The sequence below is a fragment of the Patiria miniata genome, unplaced genomic scaffold, assembly GCF_015706575.1.
Source record: "Patiria miniata isolate m_02_andy unplaced genomic scaffold, ASM1570657v1 HiC_scaffold_7, whole genome shotgun sequence".
In the NCBI taxonomy this organism is placed as follows: Eukaryota; Metazoa; Echinodermata; class Asteroidea; order Valvatida; family Asterinidae; genus Patiria; species Patiria miniata.
The window spans coordinates 28322823-28344866 of record NW_024037074.1 but is presented as its reverse complement, the minus strand read 5'-3'; the positions used below and the strand labels follow the sequence as shown (position 1 = coordinate 28344866).

The window sequence follows — 22044 nt, the reverse complement described above, 5'->3', positions numbered from 1 at the left end:
CTGTAAAGAAAGCAATAAAGGGGCTATATATAAAGCTAAAATAAAAAAAAATAATAAGAAACAGGTAGATTAAAGAAATAATGATGTTACATTAACTAAAGAATTTATCTAAAAGACATTGTACGACTACATAATAATGCTGAGGAATCATTGTTCAGACAATGTGTTCGACGGTGATATGACAGTGGCCTATCCGGGGACAAGGGGATTACATTTTATGAAAAGGCGGGTTCTTTTGTTAATTGGGTGCCATGGCAACTGTGGCTGTGGGGAATCCACAACTGTTTTAATTTTTGTCAGCATGATTGGGCTTGTTATTACTTTTGCCCGCCGATAAATGTTATGAAAGCAGATCGAATTACATCAGGGTTTTTTTTTTGTGGGGACGGCCCGCTCTTTTTTCGTTTGTGAAAGAATCAATTAAATATCACCACACAGACCTCGATTGCTCGTTCTTGAAGACATGAAGATCAGGTCCAAAGAGAGATCACAAGGAGTTCACTGTAGGCTGAAAAAAAATAACAACGGAAACCGGCAACGTTTATACTTGAGTGGAGAAAGATATAATGTTATCATCGATTTTAATAAAACTGTGAGTTTTTTTCATATTGATAAATCATCATTCGAAATTGGAAAAAGTATACACTAATAAATAACGAAAACAATATTATTGGACCGGTATTTTTTTCGGACGAATACGTCCAGAAAAACAACCTGTTTTAATGTGGCTATGTAAAATTGTTCGGGAAACTGAACGCTGCCTGAAATCAGTATTCAATTTCTACAAACGCTTTTATTAAAACCTTTATTCAACTTAATTTTACACCACCACCCCAAAACAAAAATATGATTTTTTTTTAGGCACTAGTTAGTCATTGAAATGTTTTTGAAAACATAATTATGTGAGTTTTAAAACAAAAAAATCTTCATTCAAATAACTTTTTCCCCGTCCAATTTCACACCTTGCCCCTTCAATAATTCAACGCTTTCTTTCAAACTCGCATACAAACGGGCAGGCAAATTTAAACCCAGTTGAATTTAGCGAACGATACAAATATTTAAGAGTATATTAAATTATATTAAAAACATTTTTTTTTCTGGTGGTAATTACCTTCATTTTTGTAATCGCTTGTTTAAATATAACTGTTGTACTTACATTATCCAACTTTGTATTGGTTTATTGGAGAGTGCTAAATAAATGTCAACTGAATTGAGTTGAATTGAATGTATTCATTATAGGCCTACGCGTAAAAAAGTAGGCAATTAACGTAACTTTGCATTGTATTTATTGTGCTTTGGATTTCGGTCCCGCTCGGGAATTCAATTTCATGCATACGTTTTTAAAAGGTTACACATGTTTAATGAAATCGGGTAGTTTAGCAAGATCAGTGGTGGATCAAGGGGTGCGGAGGGGGCGCCCTACCCCTGGCATTGACCGACATTTTCTCAAATAAGGCGAAATGTCACTTGAGAGAGCCCTCCCCCTTTCTCCGACACAATAAACTCTCAGATTTGCCTTGAAAATATTGCTTAACAGTATTAAAACAAAGCATAGATTGACATGACTTTTGATAAAGTGATATGAAAGAATGTACAAAGAACATGTAAAATATCAGGGAAGGAAACATGAAACATGCATATCAGAACTTAAAGTGACTAAATGATAGAAAGAATGAATGTTTGAGCACTCGCCCAAAATTAGGCCTACAACGAAATAAGACAGATTTGTTATTTGTTGTTATTACTCTGTGGAAATAAAAAGATAATGAAAAAGATATTCCGAAAATCATTCAAATCTTTTCTTATCTGGTTTACATGCATATCTCTCTTTTATTTCTTTTAGTTCTCTTATTGTTTGGGGTTTGTTTTGCGAAACTGCTTGTATGTACATAAACATGAACAACTCCAAAAAAAACATGTGCGCGTTTCTTCATTAACCAATTTGTAGAACCCGGGACAATTTGACTAGGAATCTTAATCTTGGTCACATTTCTATGTTATATACTTTCCCGGCCACGTGGTAGCCTTGCCCGGGGTCATCTTTCACTAGATCCTAGTATGGACCACGGTACATCAACCAGAGTGGGTGGGTGGCGATCTGGTAGAGGGGTTAAAATTGGCGGGAAGACCTAGTGTGCTTTTGCACATTTACATAGGCTTTATACAATTGCACTGTTCATTATAGGGATTGCATGGATCACCCCTGCTGACCAAAATGAAATAGTCAAATGACATAAACAGGGCAACTCTGTGGTTTAAATGGCTGTTTAAGGTGTGAAGGATGCAAGGGGTGCTGGTCTGGGTTTGAGGGCCGGGAGGCTCAAATTAAATAGAGGTATAAAAACATTCCATGCAACGGCACGATATAGGTCGAATAAAGGGGCAGCTGCGGGAAGGGTTAAAACCAAAGTTGCTTAATCTAAATTGACAGTGTTCATATACACCGAATTCATCGGAAAGTTGGTGCTTTAAACTTTGAAGTCGGATAGAAGAGCAGACGGCCCGAATATTTTTTACAAACATCAACTCTTTACATGATTACCAGAAATGAATCCAGCCAGATAAAGCAATTTGAACTTGAATAAATTTGTGTGTGTGATCATAATTCGGTCCGTTCGTATTTGCGCCCTCTAGTCTGTTCTGACCAGTGACACTTTTATCGTGTAGTGCTTGAAAGTAACGCTTAGGCCTATATAGTGATCAAACCGGAATGGCGCACTGTGAATTAGTGAATGACACAGTTTAAAAACAAAGTGCAAAAGGTATTGAGATTATCCCAATTTTCAATAACACAGCATAGGACAGGATGTTTGAGATGTCCCGATTTCCTTTATACGTTCTTCCGTGGCCAACTTCCGCAAAACGTTTTATCCTGAATTGGTTACAGTGATTGCCGGGAAAAAAATGAGCAGATCGCATCGGGATTTTATGTCTGATACAATAAACAGGGAAACTATAGAAAGAAAACAAAACGGGTGATTTAGCATACTGATATTATGAGTCAAGTGTCGAGCTTCCGCAAGATTTCTTTCTTTGAAAACAAAAAGGTTAGGCCTAAAAATTTTCATCTGAATAATTGTGTAAGTGCGTGAACTTCAATAACAATAAGGAACTTGATGTAATACACTCTTGAAAAACCTACAGCCAGGTTTGATCGGAAAACTGGCGAATCTGAATGACAATAAAAACTATAAAACTTCCATGAATTTATAGTGTTGTTTTTCACTATTCAGTATTTGGGTAAATATTGTGCGTCGAGAGTGCACTATGTAAGTAGTAGCAGAAATATTGTCAGACATGAATTCCTTATTCCGAACAAATAACAAAATCTTGACTACTTGCTCTTAGCTATATCATTGCCTGATTTTGGCCTCACAAAGTGTTGGTCTGAATCCGCATCAACTGTTCAGACTAGTTCTAATTCAGCTGTAGTCTATGCATCATAATACCTGGTAATGATTCAAGCACCAATATCGCATGATAAGTTATCGAATAACCGTATGGGAATGGAATCATCATGGTCGGAAATATTTACAGCGCACTGTTTTGGCTATAAGTACATGTGAGCCAATATCATATATCAAAAAAGATCAATCCCAAAGTTAGCAGAATTATCGTAAAAGACTGCTTCAAACACTCACCGTGCAATTCTTGTTCGATCTTGCAAACAGTTCTCTTGGGTTGTCGTCTGAACGTGAACATGAGCTGCGGTCGTTGTGAGGAGTGAGCCGGCAGCTTGTGACTTAAATATTGACGTCGATTTCCCGAGCAGTGACTGAGGAACTTGCAAGCCCGGTTTGTGATTGGCCCCCTGCGCGCTGTCAATCACACATCACTGACTCGCTTCATATTGATGAGAGGGAAATGATGTTAATGTTACATTGCCACACGTTAAACCCAAAGCTTGTATCACCGACACTCAAATAGACGCACCTAATTGGTGAAATGATTGTATGGATGTCGGTGACACAATCCTACACGTGGATTGTGATAGGCACCTGTCAATCACAGACCACTCACTTGTGGTCACCGACTTGTTGGTTGACTAACGATGATTGGTAGACAGAATAATGACGTACACCGGCCCTATGTGATTCAATCAGTGTTTGTTTTGCGCTTCATGTTATTTATGGGGCCACGCATTTGGTGGCTAGTATGTTGTAGTCAGGTTATGAGGTCTGCATTTTTGATAGAAAAACGAAGGCGTAATAATTTAGCTTGAAAAGAAAAAGTAATAAGAACTTCAATATATTGTGTGCATAATATCCGGTTCTTGTACAGTTGCCGCCCTCTTACGATGAAGTATACTTATTTTGCAGAATTCAGCCGTTCCCCGAAAGGCACCTTAATTATAACCATGTCTATCCCCATCCACTAGTCAAACGTGCGCTCGGCCCGGCCAACTTCTCGGCATGCAATCGACCTTGAGCGGGCAGAACCCCCTCCCCGCTTATTGAGGCACTCCCACCTCCGCTTATTGAGCCCAACCTATACCTAAAACCAAACACATAATTAGGCCAACCCCGATCTTGACCCTCGCCTAATCAAACCTAATCCCAAACTTACCCCAACTGTTTGGATCTTACCATGTGCAACAAACTTCTTTCTTTAGGAAACACTAGCATTCAATAGCCTGATCTCCAAGCCAAGCACGAATCCCCAAATTGAATCCACGCCCCCCCCCCCCCCACCATCCCTTCCCCCTCCTAACCACCCTGGGCAGCCAACGGGGGGTGCTTATTTAATGCTTATTTAATGCTAGAGTGATGTTGTTCCCCTTTCTATTAATAGTTACGTCGACAGGAAGAGGAAGAGTAAACCTATTTTTACAGCATTAACAGTCGTGTCGTGACATTTGTTTTTCGTTGGGTAACCTATCGAGTGCCACTGTTTTTAGTTATTCATCAATTTTCTGCTGATGACAACTAACAGTTTTCCCCGCTAAAATAGATCGGCCTATCAGAATGCCTACTGAGAAAATTTTAAAAGACGGTGGCCCATATTCTACCGAAAGTCCAAAATAATCACTAAGTGTGCCCCTGAGTGTGCCTGATTTCTAGCGGAACAATACTGCCCACAATTCCAAACAGTACCTATACTTATGCCTATTTAGGGTGTGTAGTTTTCAAACCTAGTATTTCCGAGAGATATTACGCCGCAAAGTATTACTCATTGGCGTGGTTCATCAAAGGGACCTTAATTAAGACTCCTCATTTTCGGGAGGAAGCATTCAAAGAGTTAAGCGCCTTTTCTGGAGGAAGCATTCAAAGAGTTAAGCGCCTCCCCCGAATCCCAGGAAAGCTGAGTGGTGAGGCACGCCCTCCCTAGCTGAGTTTGAAGTGACGTATCGTATCTCAACATCTGGCTTGGACCATGAGTTTGACCACGAACAGCACTAATATTTGAACGGAAATAAATCTGCCATCGGATATTTGAAAATCACGGGGGGGGGGATTGTTGAGACAGCTTTAACCAGAGGCAAAGAGGACAAGACGTCCGTACTACGCCGTCTGGCCTGAGGAGCTGGCCGCTTGTTCAATGCGCAGACCATTTTTACTAAGTCGGGTACCCAGACCTCCCCGCTGCACTTGGCAACGACCCTGCACCTAACACACCTGCCCGTAAGCTGACGTGAGTTCAACTTTCACCCTATCCAGCCTCTCTCACAAAGGCTTTGCCACCCCACCCCATCTCACCCATCTCTCATCAATCTGCAGGACGCAACCACCTAATTAATGCCTTACAACCTTCAGACCCAACCCGACCTGAACACCCTGCCCCTCAACGGCGGACAGATCCAAAGTCTCGATGTGCTTCCAGTTATGTTAGGCTGTGAGTGGAGGGGAAGGGGGGGGGCAGAAAAAAGGGCCTTACACCCGGCAAGCTGGCCGTTACAAAATCGATAGGCGTGGGGGATGTGTTTCATTTTTCCTTCATTACTTTTCCTGACTACATTATACTAGCATTTTGGGTGGCGTGGGTGGCTTGTGCGTAAAGTGCTCGCCTGTCACCAAGGTGACTACGGTTCGAATACTGGCCGCGGATCACGTGTGAGTAGAGTTGTGCGTTGGTTCTCTCCTGTTCCACGAGGGTTTTTCTACGTGCCTTCCGGTTTTCCTCCCTCCGGCAAAATCAAACACTTTCGATCTCAGGCTGTGCTCCGTGGTCATATATGGGTCGATGTGGCCGGCAGCCATAGGCGCCTTTACGTGCCAGCGGCCCGACCACGTTGTAGCCGCGTCCTTCGCAATTCAGCATCCCAGCTGCGAGTAAGGATGATTAGCCTCGCAAATTATTAATTGTTATACTTGAAGAATCCGTGTGGGAAATGAAACGAGTGGACTACACCATCGTCTTAGTAATATTTACTGCTCTTGTTCAGTGATTGAAAGATGAATAACTATTGGTATCAGTTTTGTTGCCCCCTCCCATTTGCAACCCCTAACCCCCTCGACACACATCTGTACCGGGCCTTGAACACGAACCCCAAATTCAAGACGACAAAACAACAAAATAACTATACAGAATACAAAGTAATTCACTGAATTGGTGCAAATATTTTTAATATCAAATTGATTAGAATTGTTAATAATAATCACTGATTTCGACGACAAACGATTTCTTTAATTTTTGTTTAGTAAATATTCAAAATGTCTTTATAATTCTACTTTCCAGAGAATGCGATTTCATTCCTCCAGAGTGTATTACAAAGGGCATGGATGTCCCACATTATCACAAACTATATAGTTTTCAAAACATTGTTTTTTTTTAGAATTTATATTCTCTATCTTATCACATGATATTACAAAATGAGTTAAGCTGTCAAATAAAGAGATATTTTGAAACCTATATGCACTTGGAAATAAACAACACCTTTTGTACAATAAAATAATCATTTGCAATAAAATTATAACTGCGTTTGAACAATGCTCTGATAGTGTCACATTAACTAAAATTGCATTAAATCGTAAACAATCATTTCATCAGAATTAAACTCTAAGACCAAACTTTTAACACGTTAAAAATCCAATGAAAATAATTTGGCACACAAGGAAAACAAAAAATAATGACATTATGGTGTAATTCAAACTCATTTCTTTCTTTGTCTTTTTTTTTTTTTTTTGAAGGAAAACAAATCCTTCCGAGGATTAATAAATGATACTGCATTGGGCGTGTCTCCGCCGGGGTGTCTCTTATCCGGGGCAGCGTGAATTTAGGACCCTATAAAATACAGACACATTGATATAGTATTGTGCGTGTCTAGCTGGTGATAATTAGTAGAGTGACCGCTCACGCGAGAGAGTTTAACCAATAATAGGGTGCTAGTATGTCAATCTCATTAATGTTTGTAGAAGACATAATTATGTAAGGTCTAAAGCAGCAAAGTCTTCATTCAAATGTTAGTCCAATTTTTCACCCTCGCTCATTCAAAAATGCAGAACTTTCTTTCAAATGCACTTAAACACGTGCAAGCGTTTTCGCACACGGTTGAGTTGAGCAAAAATATAAACATGTTTCAGGGTATCTTCATTACCCGCATAACAAGTGTGCAATCTTGGTAACTTGTACATTAAATTCAATTTGGTAAATGCATTTACCAAAGTAAGACATTTCAACCAATACTAGGGTAAAGGTGAACTGATCAGTTTACCCAGGAGTCTGATTTTCATATGACACCGGAAACAAGCCTTTTTTTTTCTTAAATGAAGTTTGGATGAGCGAAATCAGTATTAACCTGAGTGTCTGAGGAGCAGCACCATGGCCAGCTCCGGACATGTGGGAGGGGGGGGAGGGGCCACATTACCAGCTGGGGGAGCACACCACAAGAAAACACACAATTGCAGATAATGATTTTACGATGATGGTTTTTGCCGATGGGGGCTTGGCAGTTGCTCGCTTTGTGGAGACCATGTTTATGAGGCGCCCCCTCTATTGATGAAAACTTAACACTAGTTTTATTTAGCGCGCCCTTTCTCGAAATAAACTTTCATTAGTTGTTCGACGGTTTCTCGCGAAATAGAATCTCCTTATGAGTAATACATCAAGACCGATTACTGGCCGAACTTACAACTTAAAACATCTGGGCCTGGTAGGCTCGGGTTATTGCGTGTGTCATATTTTTTGGACGTTGACTTTCTGTTTTCATTCGGTTGGTATTTTTCACGTTAATAAGACACTATATTTGTTTCGGTCAAACATGTATTATTATTTCATTGTTTGACAGTTTCCCCATAATATTAAATCTCATAATGTTACACAGTCATCATGACAAATCACTGGACGAAATTCTAATTTTGAAATACAGTATTAAATCGTTTTTGGGGGCAACAACTCAAGAAATACTACATGTATTCAATTAAAATTTCAAACACCATGCGTTGGAGATCTACAATCATGAGTATTACTAACAAAAATCGGGAAGTACGTGTAGTTATCACTTATGTCTTTGGGAGTCGATTTACAGGTCTTGGGGTGCAGCCCTGTATTACAATTCCCATGGAAACAAGTGTTAAATGCCCATACTTCAAAATCTTTGTAAAAATACTCAGAACTCTTACGGGTATAGCTGCAAAGAAAAAAAGGTAATCAACATGTCATCTTTTATTTTATTTTCATTTTTTTGTGGGTTGACCATTGACTTTTCGAGATATTCTCACCCAAAAAAGGCGACCCCACAAGTTTTTCCCAAATTGCAACAGTAGCCATCTTCAAAAACGATCCCTCCACAACATGACACAAAAGCGCCACTTTCGAGCCCAATTGCATCCAAAATTTTCAAAATTGAAAGCCCCAAATCCTGGCCAGAGGGTTCATTGCCTTATCTCTTCAAATCCCCAATTCTAGAGCTCTCAGAACTCTCTAATATAGAATAGTTTGAGGGTTTAACTTTCTTTCATGCACTCGGCGGATGGGTTTAGGCCTATTTACCGGTGTGCGCCCTTTACCATCCTGCATGGGCGCGATTTTTTTTTCTCCCAAACGTCATCCGCAAAGTTGGTGTACGGTGGGCGTTTTTGAATTTACCTTTCCAAAAACGTGAAAAGAAAATATAAATTAGAAAAAAAGAAAAGAAATGAATTTGAACGTAATAAAATTCGGACTTTATTTCCCTTCAGCTTTGTTTTGCCGATGAACCCCTCCGCGAAAATTCCGCCCGTGCACACATCCACCCCCCCCCCCCATGCACGTTGCGATGACCCTGGCCCATTTCTTTTTAAAAAAGGGCCCTTGATCAGAAAAAAAGGCATTTCTTCTTCAAAAAAAGGGCACTCTTTACAAGTTATTGGGGGTAAGCCCGTTGAAAAGGGGCATTTGAATGGAAAAGGGCAGTCTTTACAAAATATTGGGTGGGGGTAAATACCTCCTTACCCCCCCCCCCCCCCCCCCACATTAATCTGCGAAACACAACCTGTCCCCTTCAAACCCAAGCCAACCTGAACACCCTGCCCTTCACAGCTGGATGCAGAACAACACTGTCGGTGGGCTTCCGGTTGTGTTGGGGAGGGAGGGGGAGGGGGCAAAAATGGGCCTAACATCCAGCATTTTTCATTTCTCATTTTGTTGTCTACATGTTTTAGCTTTTTAAAAATCCGTGAGGTAAATTGTCACCGTTATCACGAAGAGCCACATATGTGGATTTTGAAGAAAAGGCGTTTTCGAGATAATCGCAAAAGAAGTTTCTCATATTTTTAAACTGCAAAAATTACCACTTTGCAACAACTTTGTGAAGCAAGAAAACCATCACACGATTCTTCGAGAGCTGAAGTTTTACATGAATCCGGTAATAAGACTTAATACAGCAGTTAATTAGTGAAAATTAATTAATAAAGATATGTGGCTCTTCGTGAAAACGCAAATTCAGGTTTCCGAGATATTGGCCCTTTCTGTTCAACGTGTATTTCCATAGGCGCGCGTGAGCGCGCGCGCGCAGCTGAAATGCAACAAAGATATTTGGCTCTTCGTGAAAACGCAAATCTCATTTTCTCTACTTTTACGTATTTCCGTGCAATGGGTTTTGTACGCGTTCAAAGGGCCAAAATGTATGTGGCTCTTCGTGAAAACGCAAAATGCATTTATCGAGATGTTTTTTCCCTTGCAACATTAATATAACTTAGAAATTAATGATGTTTTGCTTTCAGAAACACGTCTAAATGGTTAAGTACATTGTTTCAATGCGAAATAATGAAAAAAAAAATTTGACATTATGTGGCTCTTCGTGAAAACGGTGACGAAATGGGATAAGTAGACTACACCATCGTCTTAGTGCCATTCATTGTTTTTGATGAATTATTGAAAGATAAGTAACAATCGGCATCATATTTTGCTCCCCGCCCCTCATCTTCAATCCCTAACCCCCTCGACACCACTAATCATTCATCCTCCACCCCATCCATCCTCAACCAGTGTTAACCCGGCCTTTCATTAACACGATCCCCAAATCTAGAAGTCAAAACAAACAAAAATGGACACAAATACAGGTAATTAACTGACTTTATTTGCAATAATTTGTAATATCAAAGGGATAAGAAATGTTATCTATAATGACATATTTAAGTACTTAATAAGAAATTATTTTGTTCGCAAGAGTCAGACTGGGATTTGCTCGTTCATTTCAACGACAAAATTTCTCTGTAATTTTACTTTCTTGAGAGGAATTTGATGGAATGTATTACGAGTGGGACAAGGTTTTCCGCATTGTTAAAAGCTAAATGTTCAATTAAAGTAATGTTAAAAATACAGTTTTCGAGTATTTATATTCGATACTGATTACATGTTATATGATTAATTTCTGTGCTTAAATTGGTTTAGCTGCTTAACAGAGCACATCCTCAAATGTATACTTGGATTTTTTTTCTCGTAAAATCAAATATATACTATAGAAGCATAATTGTGTAATCTACTGATATAGTGTCACATCATCAACTGAAATTACATTAAATCGTACACAATTTCATCAAAGTGAAAGCTCTAAAACTCAACTTTTAACATGAAACAAAAACTCAATTACACATGTATAACACGGGATACAAAATAAAGTGTTTAACAAAAGTTTAGAGTTCTTGGTTCACTGTGGCGCTATTTGAAACCCTTGGGTTTTTTTTCAAGAAAAAAAGTTTCCGAGGATAAATAAATGACATCACCAGACTTCATTTTATCTCTGGCTGTATACGGTATGCAAAATGCAAATGAAAAAAAAAAAGCAGTATATTTAACAACAACAATATATTTTAATACATGCATTTGTTACTTCCCAGACAGACTATTGTAACGGTTTATGTTTTTTCATACGATGACCAGTTTTAAAAAAAAAAACATATATGCAGAAGGAAGGGTCGTACGCCCATACTTCAGGAACTACGTTGGCTCTCGGTTACGGTGCGGAATGAATTCAAGATTCCTTGGTACTTTTCAAACTTATCCGCCATAGTGAGGCAGCACTACGGTAGTTCACATAGTAAATATCAGTTCATGCGTTTAACATTCGCACTAAAAGCTGTGATGGGGTTCAGTTTAATCGTCCTAGAGTTTGTCCAAAGCCTGACAAGGCATACGGTGACCGTGCAGACTTCCACGTTATTTGAGCAAAACGTAAAGAATTTGAAGGGTTTTAAATCGCAGCTAAAACCTTCTTTTTCAAAAGTCATATAGATAACTTCTTTTTCTTTAACTGTTTTTACGCAGTTTTGATACTTGAATGTAAAATGCTTTGTATTAAGAATCAATTATCTTTCTTATTATCAGGACATTGAACATTTTTCTTTTAATTCATCGATTACTGTTTTGGCAAAATGGAAAGCGAAACCAAAAAAATGCAGCACTGCTCCTATATATTTATGCGTTGTGATTTAATTCTATTTATTTAACTATTTATTTATTCGGAGAAAAGGAGGAAGCCACTGAATGAGATGTAGTGATAGGTCGAAGAACTCTGCACCCTACCGTACACGGTCAAATACACCGTGTCTCCTCGCTGCAGGACCACTACCGCGCTACCAGACAACTGACCAAGTTGATTCGAGTGACCATAGGTACTGATAACCTTGTAGTCGTTTTTAACAAGATGGATGTAAAGGACACCGCTGTTGCCATTCTTAAGAACAGAAAACGTAAATACGTAGGTGCCCGGCACACTACAGGTGAACGTACCGGTCTCGAGGTCGAAGCTGGTACCCGGCAGAAGCGTCACGGTCTGCTGGAAGGGCAAACGGGTGTCGTGACTCGTAGATTCATCCGAGGTGCTCGTCCTCACCACGGTGAATGCTACCTGCTGACTGGAGTCGTCGGGTGTCTGTCCTGGCTCACCCTTCTGACCTTTGACACCAGCCTGACCGGCTGCTCCAACAAGACCCGGTGGGCCTCTGGGTCCCATTTTTCCGGGCAGACCAATCCCATCGTCACCTTTAGACCCAGTGTTACCAGGTGCTCCCCGCTCACCCATAGGTCCAATAGGGCCAATCACACCTTGCTGACCTTTATCGCCCTTTGACCCCGGCTGACCATACGGCCCCATCGGACCAACTGGCCCAGGCAGACCTGGTATGCCGGGTATGGCAGCAGGTCCCTGGCAGCACTGCTGACACACCTGAGACGCAGGCCCATCACCGTCCGAGGGAACCGGCCCAGTAATGGAAGCTCGGAGCTTGACAGAGTTACCCAGAAGGAGGGCGATTGACAGAATGGTGGCCCCGCATATCTTCATCTGTAAAGAAAACAAAATAGGGCCTATACATAAAACTGAAAACAAAAGCAACAACTAAATAAATAATGATGTAACATAAACTGAAGAATTTGTCTGATGGACATGTATGTATTCATAATATTTCTGAAGAATCGTTATTCAGAGAATGTATTCGGAGTGATATTGCAGTTTCATTTTCATAAAATATAAGGAAAATAATCCAATCCAATCCACATAATTGGGCTGGTTATTACTTTTGCCCGCCGATGAAAGTCAGGAAAAGAGGCCGAATTACATAATTTTTTTTTTTTTTTTTTTTTTTTTTTTGTGGGGACGGCCTGCTCTTTCCACGGTCATGATAGAATTAATTAGACATTACCTCACCGACCTCAATGGTTGGCTCTTAAAGACTTGAAGATCAGGTCCAAGAAGAGATCACAAGGAATTCGGTGTGGGCTGAAACAAAAAAAGAAACCGGTAACATTTATACTTGAGTAAGAAATTAACACATTTTATCATCATCTTAATGCAATTGTGAGGGTTTTTTTTCATTTTGATAAATCATCATTCGAAAACGGGGAAAATTTTTCACTAATTAATAACGATCAAAATTATTGTTTGACCGGTATTTTCCTGGCCGAAAACGTCCAGAAAAACAACAACACCCTGTTTTAATGTCGCTTTGTGAAGTGTCTTGTGAAACGGAATGCTCCATGAAATCAGCATACATTAAAACGCAATCAGTAAAACCTTTATTCAAATTCATTTTACCAAAAATGGTGTGTATTTTTTAGGCACTAGTAAGTCATTGAAATGACTTTGAAAGCATAATTATGTGAGTTTTTAAAACAGCAATTAATTCATTCAAATAGTTTTTTTTCCTGTCCAATTTCACACCTTGCTTATTCAATATTTGAACACTTTCTTTCAAATTAGCAACTTTTTCAAATCAGTTGAATTTAGCGAATGATCAAAATATTTAATTGTATCTTCACTTTACGCGTAAAAAGTAAGCAATTTACGTAATTTTTGCATTGGATTTATTGTGCTTTTGATTTCAGTCCTGCTCGGGAATTCACATTCATGCATACGTTTACAAAAGTAACACATGTTCAATAAAACTCGGCAGTTTAGCAAGATCAGTGGCGGATCCAGGGGTGTGGAGGGGGCGCCCTGCTCCACCCCCCCCCCCGGCAGTGACCTAAATGTTATGAAATAAGGCCAAACTTTACTTGAGAGAGCCCTTACACCCACACCCTTTCCCCGGCACAATCTGCACCGCCGGCAGTAACTCTCTGGATCCGCCCTTGAAGGTACTGTCTAATAATTATAAAGTATAAAATGACTTGATTTTTAATAATTTTGTATAAAGGAATGGACACATGTTTCAAGGAAGAAACCTTCAACACATAAACAGAATGCTGGCGGAAAATAATACCAATTGATAAAAATGAGTTATTCAGTTATTGTCTGCATTACATGGGAAAACGAATTCATACCACGGAAGTATAGTGGCGAAAATATTACAGGTGGACCACGGCAGTCGTTAAAAAAAGAATTGTTTTCCCCGATGGTGGAAATCAGCGCACCTGTTTGGCTATTAGCATCAGCCACCATCTGTTTGCCAACCATGAATGTGTCTCGGAAAATCTTTAGGGTTAAAAAAATCCAAATCTGTACCAATTGCACAACGTAAAACACTGAAAATATTGCTTTTTCAAAAAGATATTTAACAGAATCTAAGTGACATTCTGAGTGAAACCCTACATGCAAACATGGCTGAATTCATCGGAAAGTTGGTGCTTCAAACTTTGGAGTCGGACAGCAGAGCAGACGGACCCAATAATTTGTACAAACATCAAGTGTTAACATGATTTCTAAAAATAAATCCAGCCAGATAAAGCAATTTGGACTTGAATAAAACTGTGCGTGTAATAATGATCCGGTCCGTTTGTATTTGCGCCCTCTAGTTTATTCTGACCGGTGACACTTTTATCGTGCAATGTTTGAAAGTAAAACGTTTAGGCCTATATTGTGATCAAACCGGAATGGCGTACTGTGACCTAGTGAAATGACACAATTTAAAAACAAAGCGCAAAAGGTATTGAGATTATCCCAATTTTAAATAACACAACATAGGACAGGATGTTTAAGATGTCCCGATTTCCTTTATACGTTCTTCCGTGGCCAACTTCCGCATAACCTTTTATCCTGAATCAGTCAGTGTGATTGCCGGAAAAAAGGTGAGCGCATCGCATCGGGATTATATGTTTGATACAATAAACAGGGAAAACTAGCAAGAAATCAAGGGGCTGAATGGTCATACTGATATTATGGGTCAAGTGTCGAACTTTTGCAAGATTTCTTTTTTTTAACAAGAAAAAAAGATTTTAATTTATCATTTGAATATTGTGCAAGTGCGTAAACCTCAATAACAATATATATGGAACTTCATGTAATATGCTCTTGAAAACCTTCAGCCAGGTATGACTGGAAAACTGACGAACCTGAATGGCAATAAAAACTATAAAACTTTCATGAATTTATAGTGTGCTATCGGTAGCGACAAGAATTCAAGTAAGTTCGTAAGAGCTATAGCAGTCAGAATTTTGGACAATTGAGAGTGCACCTTGGAAGTAGCAGCAATAATATCGTCAGACAGGAATTCCTTTTTCCGAACAAATAAAATAAAACCCTTATTAGTTTGCTCTTATCTTTTATTGCCTGAAACTTTGGCCTCACAAAATGTTGGTGTGAATCTGCAGCAACTGTTCAGACTAAGAACTAATTCAGCTACATTAGGCCCCCCCCCCCAAAAAAAGTCTCCGGTTTCTGGTATGCGCTCGCGTCGCTGTAGCCATGCGCGTCGGCAAAATGATTTTTTTTTTCAATGAAAGATGATGTCTCAAAACCGCCAAACTCACTGGTTCGACTGGAATCCTGCTGCTGCACAATTAAACGTGTTTTTAGATGGGGTTATGATCGAGAATAAGCTTTATGTGGCCTCTCTAGTCTCCCATAATATTTGCACTAAGTTCAGTCGGGCACCATTTGCAGTCATCAGCCGACATTTGAAGCAAAAAAAAAAAAACAGGTAACAAAAAAACAAAAACAAAACTCGCCGCACCACTTTTTGGGCAAGCTCCATACCAGAAACCCGAGACTTTTTGGGGGGCCTTATATACATTATAATATCTGGTGATTATTCAAGCGCCTATCGGTAAGTTATCAAGTTAACGTATGGAAACGGGATCATCATGGTCGGAAATATTTACAGCGCACTGTTTTGGCTATAAGCACATTTTTGTCAATATCATTAATCAAAAAGATCAATCCCAAAGTTGGAAGAATTATCGTAAAAGATTGTATCAAAAACTCACCGTGCAATTCTTGTTCGCTCTTGCAAACAGTTCTCTCGGGTTGTCGTCTGGACATGAACATGAGCTGCAGTCGTTGTGAGGATTGAGCCGTCAGCTTGTGACTTAAATAATGACGTCGATTTCCCGAGCAGTGACTGAGGAACTTGCGAGCCCGGTTTGTGATTGGCCCCTTGCGTGCTGTCAATCACACATCACTGACTCGATTCATATTGATGAGAGGGAAATGATGTTAATGTTACATTGCCACACGTTAAACCCTGAAGCTTGTATCACCGACACTTCAACAGACGCATCGAATCGGTGGAATGACTGTATGGATGTCGGTGACACATTCAAACACGTGGATTGTGATTGGCACCTGTCAATCACAGACCACTCACTTGTGGTCACCGACTTGTTGTCTGACTAACTCCGATTGGTGGATAAAATAATGACGTACATCGGCCATACGTGTTTCAATCAGTGCTTGTTTTGCGCTTCGTGTTATTTAATGGAGCCACGCATTTGGTGGCTAGTATTTTGTAGTCAGGTTATGCAGTCTACTTTTTAGATGGAAAAACGAAAGCGTAGTAATTTATCAGGTGCATGTACAGTTGCCGCCCTCTTACGATGAAGTATACTTATTTTGCAGATTGCAGCCGTTTCCAAAGGCAACTTAATTATAACCATTCATCTATCCCCATCCACTTGTCAAACTTGTCGGCCCGGCCAACTTCTCGGCATGCAATCGACCTTGCACCTGCAGAACCCCCTCCTCGCTAATTGAGGCCCTCCCACCTCCGCTTATTGAGCCCAACCTATACCAAAAACCAAACACATAATGAGGCCAACCCCGATCTTGACCCTCGCCTCATCAAACCTAATCCCAAACTTACCCCAACTGTTTGGATCCTACCATGTGCAACAAACTTCTTTTCTTAGAAAACACTAAGCCTCTAATAGCCTGATCTCCAAGCCAAGCACGAATCCCCATATTGAACCCCTGCCCCACCATCCCTTTCCCCTCCTAACCACCCTGGGCAGCCAACGACGAATCCCGAACCAATATGCTGAAGTGGAGAAGGGGGGGGGGGTGCTTATTTAATGCTACAGTGCTGTTGTTCCCCTTTCTATTAATAGTTTCGTCGACAGTAAGAGGAAGAGCAAATCCTATCGAGTGCCCCCGTTTTTAGTAATTCACTCATCAATTTTCTGCTTATGACAACCAACAGTTGTCCCCGCTAAAATAGGCCGGCCTATAAGAATACCTACTGAGAAAATTTAAAAAGACGGTGGCCCATATTCTACCGAAAGTCCAAAATAATCAATAAGTGTGCCCCTGAGTGTGCCTGATTTCTAGCGGAACAATACTGCCCACAATCCAAACAGTACTTATACTTATGCCTATTTAGGGTGTGTAGTTTTCAAACCTAGTATTTCCGAGAGATATTACGCCGCGAAGTATTACTCATTGGCGTGTTCATTTAAAGGGACCTTAATTAAGACTCCTCATTTTCGGGAGGAAGCATTCAAAGAGTTAAGCGCCTCCCCCGAATCCCAGGCTGGCCGAGTGGTGAGGCACGCCCACCCTAGCTTTCCGGGTTACACCACTGAGTTTGAAGTGACGTATCGTATCTCAACATCCGGCTTGGACCATGAGTTTGACCACGATGGGAACGAACAACACAAATATTTTAACTGAAATGAATCTGCTATCGGATATTTGAAAATCACGGGTGGGATTGTTGGAACAGCTATAACCAGGGCAAAGAAGACAGGACGTCCGTACTACGCCGTCTGGCCTGAGGAGCTGGCCGCGTGTTTAATGCGAAGACCATTTTTACTAAATCGGGTAATCAGACCTCACCGCTGCACTTGGCAACGACCCTGCTCCTAACATACCTGCCCGTAAGCTGACGTGGGTTCAACTTTCACCCTATCCAGCCTCTCTCACCAAGGCTTTGCCACCCCCACCCCCATCTCACCCATCTACCATCAATCTTCGGTACGCAACCACCTAATTAATGCTTTACAATATTCAGACCGAAACGGCCTACACACCTTGCCCCTTCACGGCGGATACAGAACCAAATTGTCCATGTCCTTCCTGTTATGTTGGGCGGTGAGTGGAGGGGAAGGGGGCAGGTAAAAGGGCCTGAAACCCGGTAAGCTGGCCGTTACAGAAACGAAAGGCGTGGGGGATGCCTTTCATTTTTCCTTCATTATTTTTCCTGACTACATTATACTAGCATTTTGGGTGGCGTGGGTGGCTTGTGCGTAAAGGGCTCGCCTCTCACCAAGGTGACTACGGTTCGAATCCTGGCCGCGGATCACGTGTGGGTAGAGTTGTGTGTTGGGTCTCTCTTTCTGTTTTCATTTGCTTTGTATTTTTCGCGTTTAAGATACTATATTTGTTTCGGTCAAACATGTATTATTATTTCATTGTTTGACAGTTTCCCCATAATATTATATCTCATAATGTTACGCAGTCATCATGACAAATCACTGGACGAAATTCTAACTTTGAAATACAGTAATAACTCATTTTGGTGGCAACAACGCAACAAATACTCACTGTATTCAATTAAAATTTCAAACACCATGCATTGGAGATCTACAATCATGAGTATTACTTAACAAAAATGGGAAGTACGTGTAGTTATCACTTAAGTCTTTGGGAGTCGCTTTACAGGTCTTGCGGTGCAGCCCTGTATTAAAATTCCTATAGACACCAGTGCTAAATGCCCATACTTCAAAATACCTGAAAAAAAATACTCAGAACTCTCACGGGTATAGCTGCACAGAAAGAAAGGTAATCAACATGTCATCTTTCATTAAATTTTATTTTTTGTGTTGGTTGACCATTGACTTTTCGAGATATTCTCACTCAAAGAAGGCGACCCCTATTTCTTCCATAAGTGAAACAGTAGCCATCTTCAAAAACGATCCCTCCACTACATGACACAATAGCGCCACTTTCGAGCCCAATTGCATCCAAAATGCTCAGAATTGGAAGCCCCAAGTCCAGGCCAAAGAGTTCATTGCCTTAACTCTTCAAATCCCCAATTTTATGGCTCTCAGAACTCTCTAATATAGAATATTTTGAGGGTTTAACTTTCTTTCATGCACTCGGCGGATGGGTTTAAGCCTATTTACCGGTGTGCACCCTTTACCATCCTGCATGGGCGCGATTTTTTTCTCCTAAACGTGCACGCTATGGCGTTTTGAGAGGTTTGCGGACACACCATGTGCGAATAATTTCTCAACTAAGAGAATGGCTCTGAAAAGAACCAGAGGTATAAACTCGACGTTCCGGTCAGTATGCTCTTACCGTCTTCAGGAGAGAAGACACATAGTATGTCCGCAAACCTCTCATTATTTAGTATCTCCACCATGCAAAGCCTCAAATCTTACAATGGCGTTTTGGAATTTACTTTTCTAAACACGTGAGAACAAAATATGAATTAGAAAAAAAGAAATGAATTCGAACGTAATGAAATTCGGACTTTATTTCCCTTTAACAAAATATCCTCTGAAGTCTAAGGTTAGAAAAAAAACGGGGACAAAACAACGGTGAGTGGAACCTGCAACCTCGCAATGCAAAATCACAACCCTGTCGACTGAGCTTTCGCACTGCTCGCCAAAATGTGGGGGAAAATATAATTATATACCTGCGTACGTATTATAAAAGTATCGTAGAGGGCGCTATACAACCCTGTATGTTGGTGTAGTTTAGGAAAAGAAAATTTACGTCCCGGGCCATGGATTACCACGATGGGAACGTACAGCAAAGCTATTTTTACTGAAATAAATCTGCCAACGGATATTTAAAAATTGCGGAAGAACATGTTTTACTGGTAACAATAATAACGTCCGCCTTTTGGCGGCCAAGTGTCTGGAGAAAAAAACCTGTCTGCATGTCAGATTTGTTTTGCCGATGAACCCCTCCCCCTGCGAAAATTCCTGGATCCGCCCCTGCACACACCCACCTCCCCCATGCACGTGGCGATGACCCTGGCCCTAACCTACCCGGCGTTTGTAAGATGAGCGTGTGAGGAAATCGTTCAGCTTTCACCCTATTCAGCCTCTCTCACCAATGCTCTCTCTCTCTCATTCTCACCCATCTCCCATTAATCTGCGAAACGCAACCACCTTATCTCTATCACCCTTCAAACCCAAGCCAACCTGAACACCCTGCCCTTCACAGGCGGATACAGAACAACACTGTCGGTGGGCTTCAGGTTGTGTTGTCGGAGGGGGGGGGGGGGCAAAGATACATTGGCCTGACATCCAGCATATTTGGTTGCTCATTTTGTTCCGTCTACATGTTTTAGCATTATAAGAATCCGTGGGGTAAATGGGATAAGTAGACTACACCATCGTCTTAGTGCCATTCATTGTTCTTGATGAATTAATGAAAGATAAGTAACAATCGGCATCATATTCTGCTCCCCGCCTCTCATCTTCAATCCCTAACCCCCTCGACGCCACTTATCATTCATCCTCCACCCCATCCATCCTCAACCAATGTTAACCCGGCCTTTCATTAACTCGATCCCCAAATCTAGAAGTCAAAACAAACAAAAAAGGGCAAAAATACAGGTAATTAAATGACTTTGTTTGCAATAATTTGTAATATCAAAGGGATTAGAATTCTTGACTATAATCACAGATTTAAGTACTCAATAAGAAATTATTTTGTTCGTAAGAGTCAGACTGGGATTTGCTCGTTCATTTCAGCGACGAACGATTTTATTGACTGTCTTCAGTAAACGTTCAAAATTTCTCTCTGTAATTTTACTTTCCTCAGAGGAATTTGATGGAATGTATTACGAGTGGGACAAGGTTTTCCACATTGTTAAAAGCTAAATGTTCAATTAAAGTAATGTTCAAAATACAGGTTTTGAGTATTTATATTCGATTCTGATTACATGTTATATGATTAAATTATGTGCTTAAATTAGTTAAGCTGTTAAACAGAGCACATTCTCAAATGTATACTTGGAAAAAAAATGTTTCTTAGAATCAAATATATACTATAGAATCATAATTGCGTAATCTGCTGATATAGTGTCACATTATCAACTCAAATTACATTAAATCGTAAACAATTTCATCATAGTGATAGCTCTAAAACTCAACTTTTTACATGAAACAAAAACTCAATTATAACATGGGATACAAAATAAAGTGTTTAACAAAAGTTGAGAGTCCTTGGTTCACTGTGGCGCAATTTGAAACTCTTGTTTTTTCAAGAAAAAAAGTTTCCGAGGATAAATAAATGATATCACCCATACTTCATTTAATCTCTGGCTGTATACGGTATGCGAAATGCAAATGGAAAAAAAAATATATTTTAATACATGCATTTGTTACTTCCCAGACAGACTATTGTAACTGGTAATGTTTTTTTTCATACGATTACCAGTTTAAGAAATAATAACATATATGCAGAAGGAAGGGTCGTACGCCCATACTTCAGGAACTACGTTGGCTCTCGGTTACGGTGCGGAATGAATTCAAGATTCTTCGATACTTTTCAAACTTATCCGCCATGGTGAGGCAGCGCTACTGTACCTCAAAGAGTAGTGAGTTTGTGAGTTTATGCGTTTATCATTCGCACTAAAAGCTGTGATGGAGTTCAGTTCAACCTTCCTAAAGTTCGTCCAAAGCCTGGCAAGGCATACGGTGACCGTGCAGACTTCCACGTTATTTGAGCAAAAAATAATGAATTTGAAGGGTTTTTCAATCGCAGCTAAAACCTTCTTTTTCCAAAGTCATATATTTAACTTGATACTTTTAATTAACTGTTTTTAATGCAGTTTTGATACTTGAATGTAAAATGCTTTGTATTAAGAATCAATTATCTTTCTTATTATCATAACATTTTTCTTTTAATTCATTGGTTACTGTTTTGGCAAAATGGAAAGCGAAACCAAAAAAAGTGCAGCACTACTCCTGTATATTTATGCTTTGTGATTTAATTCTATTTTTTTTATTATTTAT

At 40.1% G+C, this 22044-nt stretch overlaps 1 protein-coding gene across 1 annotated transcript; it reads right to left on the bottom strand.

Annotated features, from left to right (window-relative positions):
* Nucleotides 1–11754: 11754 nt before the first annotated feature.
* Nucleotides 11755–12700, bottom strand: LOC119744402 (collagen alpha-1(X) chain-like). The gene has a single exon (XM_038220320.1). The coding sequence runs from the start codon at nucleotides 12698–12700 to the stop codon at nucleotides 11873–11875; it is 828 nt and encodes a 275-aa protein (XP_038076248.1). The 3' UTR covers nucleotides 11755–11872.
* Nucleotides 12701–22044: the final 9344 nt, after the last annotated feature.